We start from the raw sequence: 14137 nt of genomic DNA, 5'->3' as shown, positions 1-14137 counted from the left end.
ATAAGACTATTCTATAGAACGCCTGAGTGGTTCAGTTGGTTAAACAACTGCATCTGGCTCAGATCATGATCCCAGGGTCCTGGGAATGAGCCCCTTGTATCAGGCTCCCTGCTGCAGGGAGTCTGCTTCTCCCTCTCTCTCTGTCTGCAGCTCCCTTTGCTTGTATCCTCTCTTGTCAAATACATGAATTAAAAAAAAAAAAAAGACTATTCTATAACACGTTACTACTTATGTCACATTAAATGCAAAACTAAATCAATGACAAATGACAACCGGTACTACATTTTTGCAGATACACGTTTCTGATTCAGAAAGAACAAATTAAGAATGACCCGTTGCACAGAAATGTGCTAATACCATGGAAACTGCTGCAATATAGTGGCTAAACACTCCATTCCTCCCAAGCCAAATTAAAATCTGTGCTACCTAAAAAAAATATATATATATGCTTAATATCAAATTAAATACCACAAACATCAAAGTTCCCTTCTGTTTTCAAGGAGGATGATGAGATGGAATCAATCCCCTGAAGCTGGGGTGGGGAGGGGGGGGAAATGAACAAAATTAAAGTAAATTCTAAATCAGAGTAATGAAGCAGAAACCCTCAGGCCATAAAGATGGGAATTAGCAGTTGCTTGTCTCAAGGACAGCGGTAAGACCAAACTACAGCGAAAGGCTCTATATATGGGATTCTTGCAAAGATCGCACAGAAGGACAAGGGAATCCGTGCTTTACAGAAATAATTAAGAGCTGTATGCAGCACAGAACTACCAAAATTAAGTCGACAGAAAGGAGAGGGAACTTCAAAAGAAAGATGAACTCTGGCTTTTGGCATACTGAAACTTACAGCAATTCTAAATCCCCTAAAGTGCATTGTTCATTCTCAATGTAAAACTGTCATACCAAAGAAAGTACAAGAACCAGGATGAAATCACAACAGGGACCTTAGTAATTCTAGGGGGAAAAAATTCTAATCTATTGTAATTTCAATAGACAAGGTTTTTTTTGGTTTTTTTTTAATGTGGCTAACATTAGAACATCTTTAATTTTAACTTTTAGAAGAGAATTTCTCATATCCATGCGCATTCTTCACTATGAATGTGCCAACTTACTTACTTTAGGATCAAAAATGTATAGTCAAATGAATCTCAATAGCCCAGTAACATTTAACTCAATATTATAATATAACCCATTACTATGTCATATACTGGGCTCCCTTTATATGCTAGAACCACTCACCAGATATGAAGATACTATATATTAATGGGGGGAAAACCCCAAGTCCTTCATAGGTTAAGCCCCAAGTAAAAAAAACAAGATTAGTAAATAAACAATGATTAATATATATATCTATTATACAGGCACTGAGAATCTATTCTGATATTAGTAAAAGAAAATGAGTCCAAAGAGCCAGATCGAATCTTTAAAAAATTTTTAAAATTCTAAAAGCATATTTTCTTTATAAAAACAACTCTTTTTGCATGTCTACCAATCACCTTCTAAGAGGCAAAATTTGGTGTCACCTTCCAGGGCCTGAAGTTTTTCCATGGCCTCTGAAGTCCCCCACTCCTTAGCTTCTATACCATTATACAAGGTATGTAAACAGTATAGTATAATCTAGCCAGTACCCAGCTCTCCTAGTCCCATCTCTTGCGAAAATTACTGAGAAAAAACCTTTTACGGAAAGCAATCCCCCCTGCCAAAGTTCAAACAGAATGATCTGGAATGCCACAACTCTTCTACAAAACCCTTAAGATGCAAGATTAACCAAATTTCACTTAATTGATAACCTGGATTACATCATATTCTTCACTCCTAGGTAAGCAAACTCAACAATACCCATGACTTAGACTAAATGCTTGAGGATACAATTTTCAGCTACTCTCTGGAATCCTCCTCAGCTTCTAATAGCAGTTACTGATTATTTATTAAGATACCTGATTAAGAGTCCGATATTTATTTCCCAAACCATGCCACTATACTGCTCTAATTACTTAAAGTATTATGTTAAATGTTAGAATATACAAGGGTGAAAAGATATGTTACTATAAAAACTAAATGGAGTGCTTTGGAAGAACTAAGGAGCAACCAGTTTTTAAAGGGAGTTACATACAGAAAAACAGCTTGGGTTGAACAATGAAAAGAAAAAAATTACACATTTCTAGAAGGATTCTGAAGCAGATGCATACCACACATTTAAGCTCTCACTCTACTATGCAGACTCAAGCTGTATTTTGTAAAGGATACATTGATAAGGGTAGTTAAGCCAATTATTTGCAAAGACTTGGTCTCACATTAGAAATGGACAAATGAACATATACATGAATTTTTTTTAAAAATTTAAAGCAAATATTTAAAACAAGTATGATCATATAAAAACTACTTTTCAATTAGCCAATTAAGATGCTTCTATTGTACCACTATTGAGGTGTTACCACTAGGATTTCTTTACTAGTAAAGTTGAGTGCTCTTAAAAGAAAAAAATGAAAAGCAAAATTACTCTTGGTGAGCTACTATAACTCAACAGTGGCTTATTTTCCACCTTTCTAATTCAAAATGCCTCTGGGGGGGCCACATACAATTTCTTTCTTTTTCTCAGGTAGATTAGGAGTTGAATCATTTTTTATGTGTCTGTACTTCCTATTCTTGAGATTTTAACTCAGGTTTTTCACTCTAATTCTAATTTCAAATCCTTTCAACTTTTCCTCTTAGTTCACTTTTAACACATTAATCCCATTTTCATCATCACCATCACAGCTCATCACTAAAACTAAACATCTCCTATCATCTGTATCTCTTACTGTAACAGGCAGAAAGAGATTCTTAGTGAAGTACTGCTATACTGAAAACGGATAGGGTAGCCTGTTGCTCTTCAGTTGTTGGTTATTTTCCCCCTTCCCACCAAAGAGCAAACACCTATCTTTCTATTTTCATTCCTCTATTTCCTTTCATTTCCACTTTAGACTTTCTAACTGTATGAAGTTGCTCACCAGGTGCAATATTTACTGCTTATCATGACAACTCCTCAAAAATAATGAATTTTATTATCAAAAAGACTCTGTCCAATGTATTCCTCCCTGGAAGAATGGAGGTATCTACTAAGCAACAAAAGGACTTTGTATTTTCAAACATACCAAAATCCATTTGACAAAAACCTGTAAATATATTAAGTAGTCATAACACTGTAGAATTCTTTTGAGAAACCCAATTCCAATAAATAAACTATCTAGTGACTGTCAGCTTACAATCCATATAGCAGTTTTTAAAGCCCAAGGCACGTAATATATTCAGACCAGCAAAGCACCCAAAGCTACCTGGTTTCCTAGCTTGTTCCTGTTTAACAGCAGTTCTGTAGGCTACAGATAAAAGTAGTGTCCAGCAACCACACCTTAAAACTGCCTTGGGCAAATAAAAATGTAGAGAAGCATATAAAATGGGACTCAGGTTAACTAAGTATTACTACGATTACTCAACTACTGCTCCCAACTGTTAGATGCTAGATACAAGATTTTACTGCTTCACCTCTTGTAAGCTGTTTTTTGCCTTATACCAGTGCCTTTCAGATTTTTTAATGACACTATGGAAAATTCACTAGTCAGTATGGACCCTCTGCCCCACAAAAATAGTTTTTAAGGCTTCCTAGACCTTTTAAATCCCATTCCGGAACTTGAGTTAAGAGACTCCTCATTTTCATTCTCCGTAACAATCCTATGGGGGTAGACATTACTGTCCTTTAAGTGAACTCAGTTTTCTCGGAGAACTGAAGAATTTCCTTAGGCCTTGCAATTATTAAATGGTAAAAGTTGGTCTGACTCAGAACGTGGTGTTCATTTTACACCACTACATTCTTCTTTAAGCTGGAACTGGGTTTTCTAGTATGCATTTTGTCATTTCACATTCAAGACAAAACTATCCAGTTTTTGGCTGCTTCTTGTCTATTTATGCAGAGGAAGTAGCAGAGATCACTACTGTTTAGTCCCCACCCCACTACCAAGAGAGATTTTGGTTCACATATGGCAAACTTCAAATTAACAACATAAGGAAGAACCAAGTTCTCTTGCAAAAAGAGAAGTCCATGTTGTGAATGCCTATGACCATTTCCCACAGTAATGTTCTATAACCCTTGCACAAAGTAACATGACTACCCTTTCTCTGTTTAGTAAATGATATTAATTAAACACTTGATAAATGCTTATAACCAGAATGGGAGTAACCACTTAATAAAAGACTAAAGAGCTCTTCAGAAAAACTGAGCTCCTTTTTATGGAAAGAGGTCTTTGGCCAGTACGATACAGATGCTCAAAAACTTAACAGAATACTTAAGTCTGGTTCATCACTGATGCAATTGATCAGTAACTTTAATTCCGAAAAGGGACTACCTCCTTATTTTTCTCAAATGGCCAGCGGGGGGATATCAAAGCTTAGGAAAAAACTATACTAAAAATTGTATTTTTCTTTCTTTTAACCATGTAAGACCTTAAAATATTATTAAGGCAGACTTTCACTAATCATCAAGTACATCAAAAAGATTTTTCTCTAGGAGAAATATCTGTTCTGCTGTATTTTATTCTTCCATTTTACTCAAAGGGGGAAAGGGGATTTTATGTGATATTTTTCCAGAATCAACAGGACCTGTTTGAAAAAAGATGATAGGTCTTCTTGAAAAACCACAGTATCTGTAAATACCGAGTTTTCCCAAGATGAAACAGAAAAGGCCTTAGAAAATTAGCAGTGCTGCTGGACCAGTTCTATTATCCTCTTTTCCAAAAGAAGACTTTTTGTTCTTTTATTCAGTAAATACTCGAGTAGATACTTTATGTAAGAAAGCATGAACTACGCAAAGATCACTAACAGAGCAGAACTAAAAGATTAGCTTTTAGATCACTAAAAGACCAAGGCTGGAAGCAAAAATCTGTTTGGCTTTGGTATGGCAAAGGAATTAACCTCATTTATAGATACGCTCAAGGTGGAAATTTCATTTAGACTTAGCAAGAGGCCAGTACTATTCTGAAGAACATGGGAAGTCACCAATAGCAAATCCCCTTAATAATCATATCAACAAAGAAGCTATTTAGAGATTACCTGGTTATTACCATCCACTCACTTTATGCAGTAAATTTTTTTTTTTGGATAAGGAAATCAAATGGAAGCAAAATAAAAACTGCTACAGTCTTTGTATTTTGTGTAAGAAAAACATGCAAATACCTACCTGGAATAGCAAAGAAGCTTGTTAGTAAAGAGTAAATGTTACTCATCCCCTTTATTCCTAAAGTTGGCTTTTGTCTTAAATTGTAACTCAAAACAACCAACTCTTTGAAACCAACATAAAAATTATCTGACCTATCAGGTGTAATAATTGGAGAAAATACACCGGAGTGAACAAAATTCAGTAATGTGTACACAGTTATTAGTCCATAAAGAGAGCAAGAGAGAAAAATCCAACACATTTTATTATAGAAAGACATATTTTTTGAATTTTAAATATTCTTATTACCTTAGCAAATCACAAGATAAACATGTTATTTAGCCTTAATAAAGACACAGAAAATCCTTTCCCACCTTAGAAATGACTCCTATTCATGTTAAAAAAAAAAAAAGAAAAAAACCACAAGACCCCACCCAAGACAGACACTACAAGAGAAGATTTTGTAAGCCCATGTAAAGATAAAAAAAAATTTTTCTTTAAAACATAGCTTAAAGGAATTTTCATTTGAGGATAATTCAGGACTTAAAGCTATCCCATTAGTAATTAAAACTTGTGTAAAGGAATCTTATTATCAGCCTAACTTAAACAAAAGCCCTAACCCTAAAACCACATCAGAAATAATCCTATATTGCTCATTAAAGTAGCCCTTCCATGAACAAGTTTCAAATAAGTGTACACCTGGATTTCTACTCTGAGGCCCAGAATCAGTAACCTGTCCAGAAAAAATGAGATACTCAATACTGCCATACTGAGACCCAATGTATGTAACTTGGAAGTCCTACATGTAATCATTTAGTAAAATCACTCCTGAATCATTAAAAAGGAAAAGTATTAATGTATCTATGTTACATGCTAAATGATTGGATCTCCTACCAATTTATCCTGAGATTTAAACTTTTCCAAATAAGAAAGCTATCATTTAAAGAAGATTGATTACAATTAGCTAAAATGCAATGTTCTGTTCTTTTAAGCTTTTTAGAGAAGCAGGGCTTCAACACAGTAGGTACTAACTTCTTAAAATACTGCCTGATTGAACCTAGAAAAATCAAGTTTGTTATTCATTCATAATCTTTGTGTACAAAGTTAACTTCTAACATTTAATGCAGGAAGAGGCAAAAAGCAACTCTGAAGCCATAGTCTTCTGCATAGTTAAGTGGCTAAACCAGGGAGAATATTATATCTATAATGAGTCTCCTATTACATTTTTCTTACATAAAACAAGGTACCTAAAATTCCTGAATCCCCAAATGTACGCTTAAGAAAATGAGCTCTATAACTACTATAAATACCTTAACCACAACTGAAATTGTAATAGTTTTCCAATTAGTACAAAATACACTACCAGTCTTTCTTAGTCTACCTGAACTGATAATCAGTACTGCAGTTATTTTATACCAATTTAACTACAACTGTTTAATACCTTTTAGTAATGACACCCTGAAGATTTCAAAATTTAGAACATTCAATTTTTTAAAGGAAAAGAAAAACCAAAGAAGTTGAAAGTAACACTTGATATTCATTAATTATAGGAGTCTTATTTTATAATGAAGCTAGTCTGAATGATTCTCACCAGTACATCATTGCAGATATCTCTTAGCTCGGTCTCGATTTTCTCTCTGTATTCTCGAGCCATCTGCTGTTTTTTCTCAGCACCTTCCGTCTTTTGCTCAATACTCGAGACGACCCTCCAAGATGACCTACGGGCTCCTACAACATTTTTATAAGCAACTGAGAGAAGATTCCTCTCCTCATTGGATAATTCAGCTCCTTGCTCAGTTACAGACTTCATGCAGGCTGCCATGTCATCATATCGCTCAGCCTGCTCGGCCAGTTTGGCCTTCTGCACCAGCTCATTTTTATCCATGACTGGATGTTCTGCAGGGAAAAAAAGCAGCATTTAGATTTTTCCATCGAAATAAATATACTCAAAATTATACCTTTTGTAAATAAGTTATATTAACACCTCAAACTTAAATGCCCATGGAAGCGTCTTCGCATGAGGAACGGACTGCAGCCTCACAAAAGGATGGCCAGAATGTGGGGGGAAAAGGAGGAAGAGGGCATACTCAACATTCAGGAGTCAAATTTAAATACATTAATATAAAACAAATGAGAAGCAAAACTAAAATTGCACTGCACCATCTTTGTCCAGAAGATTCTAGTTTCACATAAAGCCAAAGCACATTTGGTAATGAGGCTTTCCAACCCTTACCTTACTTGGCCAAAATCTCAATTCCAATATCGTAACTGATCCAAAACTAAGTAATTTTTTTTTTGTTTTGTTTTACTGAGAAAGCACTGTCGGCAAACAACATTACAACCTCTACCATACTTCCAGAATCATCATTCAGGTCAGTTTAATGTGGTTCAGGTCAGTTTAATGTAATTCATGTATTTTTACTTTAATAATACCTGTTATTCTTGTCAGAAGTGTTTAAGTTTAAATTTTATTGGTATTACCCCCACCCCAAACCCACTGATCTCTGCAACACTTGCCAGCTGAACATGACAATTTTCTGGGAGAATAGATCAAATAGCTTGATTTAAGGCATTCTGAATATAAAACAAGCCCCCACAATCGCTAACAGACCCTAAAGACTCATTACCTGTATCTTGTTATATGCATACATGCTTAACACATACCGAGTCCTACAACTTACCATCACAAACACTAAAATGTATGATATGAAATGCATCTCGTGTGATCAGTGTTTTCTGTCATTGCTCCAATTTAAATATAGAATTACACTGTTTCTAGCAGTCAAAATTCAATTATCATTCAAGCTGCCTTTATCGTTAACTTCTCACCTAATCCTTTCATTTTTAAGCTCCCTAGACCTTTCTAATTTAAACGTTATGCTTTTCCTTAAAGACCCTTCTGGATGGTGCTAAAACAGCACAGAAAGATACTAAGCCATACACTGATCCAACAGAGTAAGTGATTTTAAAGGTAAGTATACAGTCTGAAGTGCTCTAATAAAGGGTGAACGGAAGAGCCACTGCCACTGTCTAAGAATTATTGACTCTCCAGTATCACATCCTTTAACTTCCTAGGGAAATCCCACAACACTTTTAAAAAAAGCCAAATCGAACAGGGTAAAGACGTAATCAGCTAGCTTATTTGTGAGGTATACCGTGTCAATGCAAAACTATTTAAAATTTATGATCTCATACCCTCCCCCCACACACCCCTGAAATGACTGATTTTTCCCTTAGGAACTCAAAACGCTCTCAGGTTAATGCTGCTTCTAACGAAAAATTATCAAAACACCAGTACAAAGGTTTCTCTCCCAACCCTTCGGGTACAAGGGGAAGTGCATTTCTCACAGAGTAGTACTCCAAGGCCTCGCCTCTGTATTGCGGAGAGGACTCGCCGCACCCATTTTAACCCTTAGCCGACGAGAGACGCAGACTGAGGTGAAACGAACAAGCACAGACCTTGACTTTTAAAGTGCAAATCCTAGCATGCGCGCTATCCGCAACCATCCCTACTTGGCTCCGCCCAAGTCCCCGATTCTCCCTCTTTGTCATGGCGGATCTGTGTCAAGGAGCCCAACCTACTGCCGAGTGTTAATTCCCCCCACCAGAGCAAGAGGGAGGAGCAGCGCGCCCCCGCCCGAGCCGGGGGAAGGGGGGGGAGCCGCTCCCCCGCCCCGGGGGCAGAGACGCCAGCGCCGCCCGCAGAAGCGGAACCACGACCCGCGGGGCGGCGGACACACCCCACTCTCCCACCCGCGTCTCCTCCGCCACCGGACACCACTGGTGCTCATTTAGGTTGTAGGGACCCGACAGCTGCAGCAGGTGGGGGAGGGGACAAGAGCCACACCCAGGCGAGCTGGGCCACCGCCGGCTGTTACGCTCAGCCTCACCCGCCGCGTGCGTGAGGGGGACACCGTCTAAAAAGCCGACCCTCCCGTTCAAGCCCACCGGGCAGGCGAGCCAGACGCCGGTCCACCGCCTTCCCCTATTCTCTTCTCTATCCCCACCAGGACTCGGAGCCCCCCACTCACCATGAGGTGAGGGGGAGGAAAAAAGAAAAAAAAAACAAGAAAGAAAGAAAAAAAAAAAAAAAAAACCTGAGCCCCATCCCCCACCCCGCCAAGGAACCCAGGAAATTCGGCCCCAGGTCCCAGGCCAGCCCCACCCCAGAGCCGGCTCCCCCTCGTGCCAGAAACGAGGCCTCGCCCTAGAGTACCTGGCGGGCGCCTCCGGGACGGCCTCGGCTCGCGGCCGGGTCCCCAGGCCCGGCCCTGCTAACGCGCCGCCGCCCGGGTGGGGGAGGGCTGGGTGCCGTCGCCGCAGCGCGGGGCGCGGAGGCTGCGCGGAGCAGCGAGCGGGAGAAGCAGGGGGAGGGGAGGGCCGCGAGGGGAGGGGGCGGCCTCACCTGCGCCACTGCAATGCCCGCAGTCGCCAAGTCATTATCTCGGGCGGGAGCGGGGCGGCGACGAGGAGGGGGCGCGGGTGGGAACCGAACGCGCCCAGAGGAGCCTCGGTCACCCCCGGGAGCCGGCGACCGGGCGGGTCCCCGGGGATCTCGCGTGTGGGCGCCCTTTCCAGCCCGGGGACGGGGGCTGGGAAGGGGCGCTTATCGGGGCCAAGACATCGGTCCGGAAGCAAGTAGCCCTAGGCAGCCGCGAGCCGCCCGCCCGAAACCAGCGGAAAAGCCGCCGCCCGTCTCCGCCTGAGGAGACTCCGCCTCAGCCCAGCGCCGCTACCGCCGGGCGAGCGGGGCTGAGGGGCTGTGGAGCGGGGACGGCCCTTAGGCTTTTGGAAGGTTGGTCTGGGGAAGGAAGGAATGGGACTAGGTGGCGGCGGCCGGGTCCCTTACCTGTGTCCCGAGTGGGTGGCGGCGGACGGACGGGGGCTCAGCAGTCTCCGGGCGGCAGCGGCTAGGCTGAGACTCTGTCCGTAGATCTCGCTGCTCACAGGCTACAGCGGCTCCGCAGACACGGGGTTTCCTCCAATCACCAGCCCCGACAGCAGGGGCACCACACGCACGATGACGTCAAACGCTGCTATGGCAACCGTTGATTGGTGCCCACAGCTCTGGGGGCCCAGTGCAACCGCCGCTCCCTAGCGCGCGCGTCCTGCCCGCCCGCGCTAGAGGGCGAGCGGAGGAGCGTACCACTTCTCCCGCTACCAACGCTCCTCCCCACCCCGCTCAGCTCCCAACTTCTCTGCTCTTGGGAGAGTGAGCCTGGGCAGGAAGCGCCTTCCCTTTTTTTTTTTTTTCTCCTTCCTACCAGTGCCTTCCTACCTCGCCTTCTTGAATTCCCCGCAACCTCTACAGACTCACTCTTCCTCTAAACCAGCTAAGAAATTCCTCCCCACCCCCACCTTAGCTTTCCCTGCGGCCCTCCTGCGCCTGCGCCAGTCACTCCCTCTAGAAGGGGCTCCGGTTCAGCAACATCCGGGACCTTTCACATCCCCCCACCCCCCTCCCCGCGCCTTGACCCGCCCCGCCCTCCGTGCTTCGCGGTGGTAACTGCCTCCTGGGCCGTCCTGGGGCTGCATTACGCGAGTGGCTCCGCGGCTCTGGCATTGTGATCAGGATTTTGGGGGTGGCGGGGGAGGGCGCGGTCAGACGGTCGAGGAGGGGCGGTGTGGCGCGCTACCCCCAGTCCGCCTCACCCCGTCGCCAGGCGGGGCCTACCTGAGCGCGCGGCCCCTCCCTTCCTCCCTTCCGCGGCAGCTTTACCTGCCGGCTGGGGGAAAGCGGCCTGAGACCTTTTAAGGCTCGGAAGAGAGAGTGAGGAGTCTGGCCCCGGAGTGTATGGGCTGAGTGACGGGAAAGTTTTCCAATCGGGGACTCCGGATCCGTGCGCAGTGACAGCTGCGAAGGGGACAATGGGGGCGCGAAGTGGGGGTGAGGTGGGTCGGCTGGGGCGGAGCTGGTGGGAGGTGAGGCCTGGAAGGAGAGGCCGCCGCTTTCAGCTCCCGCGGGGAAACGGCAGCCTTCTTAGACGGAGGGCTCCGGGGATGGTGGAGGCCTGAGCAAAGAACAGGTTGGATCGTTCCTCGTAGATTAGATTTTTCTATCCAAATAAAGCATCCACTGGAAGAGTTCATGTTGCAGTGATTTAAAACATAAAGATCATTACCTGTTTTCTCCTGAAGCAAGGTTTGAGGGGTGTGGTATTTCCCAGGGCCCCCGTTGACCCAGCTGGCAGTGGAGCCAGGAAGAGGGGGAAAGAGGAGCGGAAATTGCAGGTGCCTACCAACGGGCCAGCCTAAAACCGTAGAGCCTCCACCCAGTCAACTTAAGGAAGTTCAGAGAGATACATGCACAGTGTAAAATGCCTCTGCCTCTTCTCCCTTTGAACGTTAGAGCTACGAAAAGATTAGTGACCTGCAAAATTAGTTGCAAAAGTCATCTAGAGTTTATATAGTTAGCAATGAAACCTCAAATCTGTTCCTACCACCTCTTTGCAAACGCCATTTTGGCCTGAGTTTTCCAAAAAATCCTTTTTGAAAATCATTTCCCCCTTATCTCGGTAAGTGTACTCTTTAATGCCCATTCCCTATTTCCCCCATCTCTCCACCTACCTCCCCAATGGTATCTATCAGTTTGTTGTTCTCTGTAGTCAAGAGTATGTTTCTTGGTTTGTCTATTTCTCCCAACATACCTTTATTGAGCACCTACTAGGGGGCCTGCCTAAAGAACAGCTGACAAAGGAGCCTCACTAAAGAGTTCAGCCTCCAGTTGTGCAAAGGACTGAATTTATCAGTGGCGGACACATAAAATCCGTCCTCCCTCTCCCAGCACCTTGTCTGTTCTGTGTGTTCTGTTCCGTTGGATACAGTATTTCTGCCCCAGACCATTCTGCAAATTACGTTTTGCCTGAGGTTCCAGCTGGCATTTAGATAGTAAAGTATAAACCAGGAAGGGAGTTTTCCAGTGACCAGTTCGGTTTCAGGGTGTTTTATTTTTTTCCCAACTTCACATCAGAACAGATTCATACTAGACTTAATTGATCGGGGTTTTATTTCTGAGATGTTAAAGTCCCTGTTCTTTGATTCCCAGGTAAAGTCTTTTCGAGAGTGACTTATTTAAAATAATATTTCACCCCCCCTTTTTTAAGTTGTCTTTGGCTTTGTGCTAAGCATGGCACCTGAAATTTGACAGAAGATAATGTTAGGGCTGGCTCAGTTGGAAGAGCCTATAGCTCTTGATCTCGGAGTCATGAGTTCAAGCCCCACATGGGGTGTACTGATTACTTAAATAAATAAAAAAAGATATTAAGTTAAATCTTACTTAAAATGGAAATCGATGTTTCTCTAATCTCAACCTGTGTCTAGATAGAATATTCCCTTTTGTTTTAGAGGAAGTGTAGGGATTTCTATGCATCAATAAATTGTGGACTTACTTTAGGAAACCGCTAAATTAGGTGTCCACCTCATGTTTTAAATAGAAAGGCATGTGTGTATGAAACAATAGGAATTACTAGGTTTACATACTCAAGGAATTTGAGCTCATGGAATAAAGGTGTAATGCAGTTGCAGGGAAGCAAGAATAGAGTCACAAAAGTCTCAAGTGGTAAGTATTTTGAGGAATAGGAATATATATGGCAAGGATAATGACAAAAAATAAAGAAGAACTATGAACTTGAACTTGGGAAAAATTACTGGGAGAATTTCATGTAGCCTGACCTATTTTATTTTCTTCACTGCTCAACTTTGTTGCCTGCGTCAATTTACTCAACTTTCTATGCCTTAACTGCCACATCAATAAAATACTGGTAATAAAAACACTTAACTTATTAAGTGGTATTGAGGATTAAATGAAGTTTTATATATATATATATATATGATATAAATATATAATAACTTACATATAAGATATGTCTTTCATAATTATGAGATATGTAAGTAATAATCATATATATTGCTTAGCATCATTCATTGCACAAAGTAATAGAACTATTATTTATTAATAAGTGGACATATCTGATGTCTCTACTGTTCAAAAGGTTATGAAGATAAAATAAATGATATATTTAAGTTGTCTTTAAAAAGTGAGATAAGGGGCACCTGGGTGTTGCTGTCAGTTAAGCACCTGATTCTTAGTTTTGGCTCAGGTCGTGATTTCAGGGTCCTGAGACTGAGCCCCATATTGTGCTCTGCTTAGCATGCAGCCTGCTTGAGATTCTCTCTTCCTCTCCCTCTGCCCCTCCTGGTTGTGTTTTCTCTCTCTCTCTCTCAAATAAATGAAAATCTCTAAAAAGAAAAAATGAGGTATAAGGATGTTCCCTCTGGAAACAAATCTGTGTTCGTTTATTAGTACTAATGAGAATTAAGGGATGAGGCAGTGAATAGGCTCCACTCATGTACAAGGGACTCTTGTGACCTCTTCATATCTAAGCTATATATTAAAATAAGAGTTCAGGGGAATTTGCACAGGTGCATTATTCAAATTGGAAAAACCACAAAAGATGGGACTGTACTGATGAAGCAACAGTTAGGTGATCTTTTAAGTTTAATTGCCAATCAGTCAGGTTATAGTCTCACTTTAACATTATGATTTTTTTAAAGGATTTTGTTTATTTGACAGAGATCACAAGTAAGCAGAGAGGCAGGTGGGGTGGGGGGACACGGGAGGCTCCCCACTGAGCAGAGAGCCTGATGTGGGGCTCGATCCCAGGACTCTGGGATCATGACCTGAGCCGAAGGCAGAGCTTAACCCACTGAGCCACCCAGGCGCCCCTAACATTATGATTTAATTGGAGAAATGCAGCATAGTGCAGTGGGCCTTGGAATCAGAATTGGGTACAAATCTTGGTTTGTCTATCAGAGCTATGTGACCTTAGGCTACTAAACTGCACATACTAATACTCAATTCCATCAGATTATTGCAAACATTAAGTAAGAAAGGAGAGAGCTACACATAATACTCTAGATTATGATTATCTATTGTTGGAATAATCTGGAGTT

At 42.0% G+C, this 14137-nt stretch overlaps 1 protein-coding gene across 3 annotated transcripts in view; it reads right to left on the bottom strand.

Annotated features, from left to right (window-relative positions):
- Positions 1-10521, bottom strand: part of YWHAZ (tyrosine 3-monooxygenase/tryptophan 5-monooxygenase activation protein zeta) — a 32960-nt gene extending 22439 nt beyond the window's left edge. Inside the window, exons 1-2 of one of the 3 annotated variants that reach the window (XM_059165905.1) lie at positions 10035-10521; positions 6777-7081 (exon numbers count right to left, since the gene is read on the bottom strand). In XM_059165905.1, the coding sequence (XP_059021888.1) occupies positions 6777-7070 (294 nt within the window). In that variant the 5' untranslated portion in view covers positions 7071-7081; positions 10035-10521. Of the gene's footprint in view, positions 1-6776; positions 7082-9401; positions 9425-9590; positions 9613-10034 lie in introns of those variants that run through there. The other 2 variants (XM_059165907.1, XM_059165906.1) reach the window with 2 other exon arrangements.
- Between the last annotated feature and the right edge of the window lie 3616 nt (positions 10522-14137).

Source organism: Mustela lutreola, chromosome 3 (assembly GCF_030435805.1).
Source record: "Mustela lutreola isolate mMusLut2 chromosome 3, mMusLut2.pri, whole genome shotgun sequence".
Taxonomy (NCBI): Eukaryota; Metazoa; Chordata; class Mammalia; order Carnivora; family Mustelidae; genus Mustela; species Mustela lutreola.
This window is presented reverse-complemented; position numbering and strand designations above follow the sequence as displayed.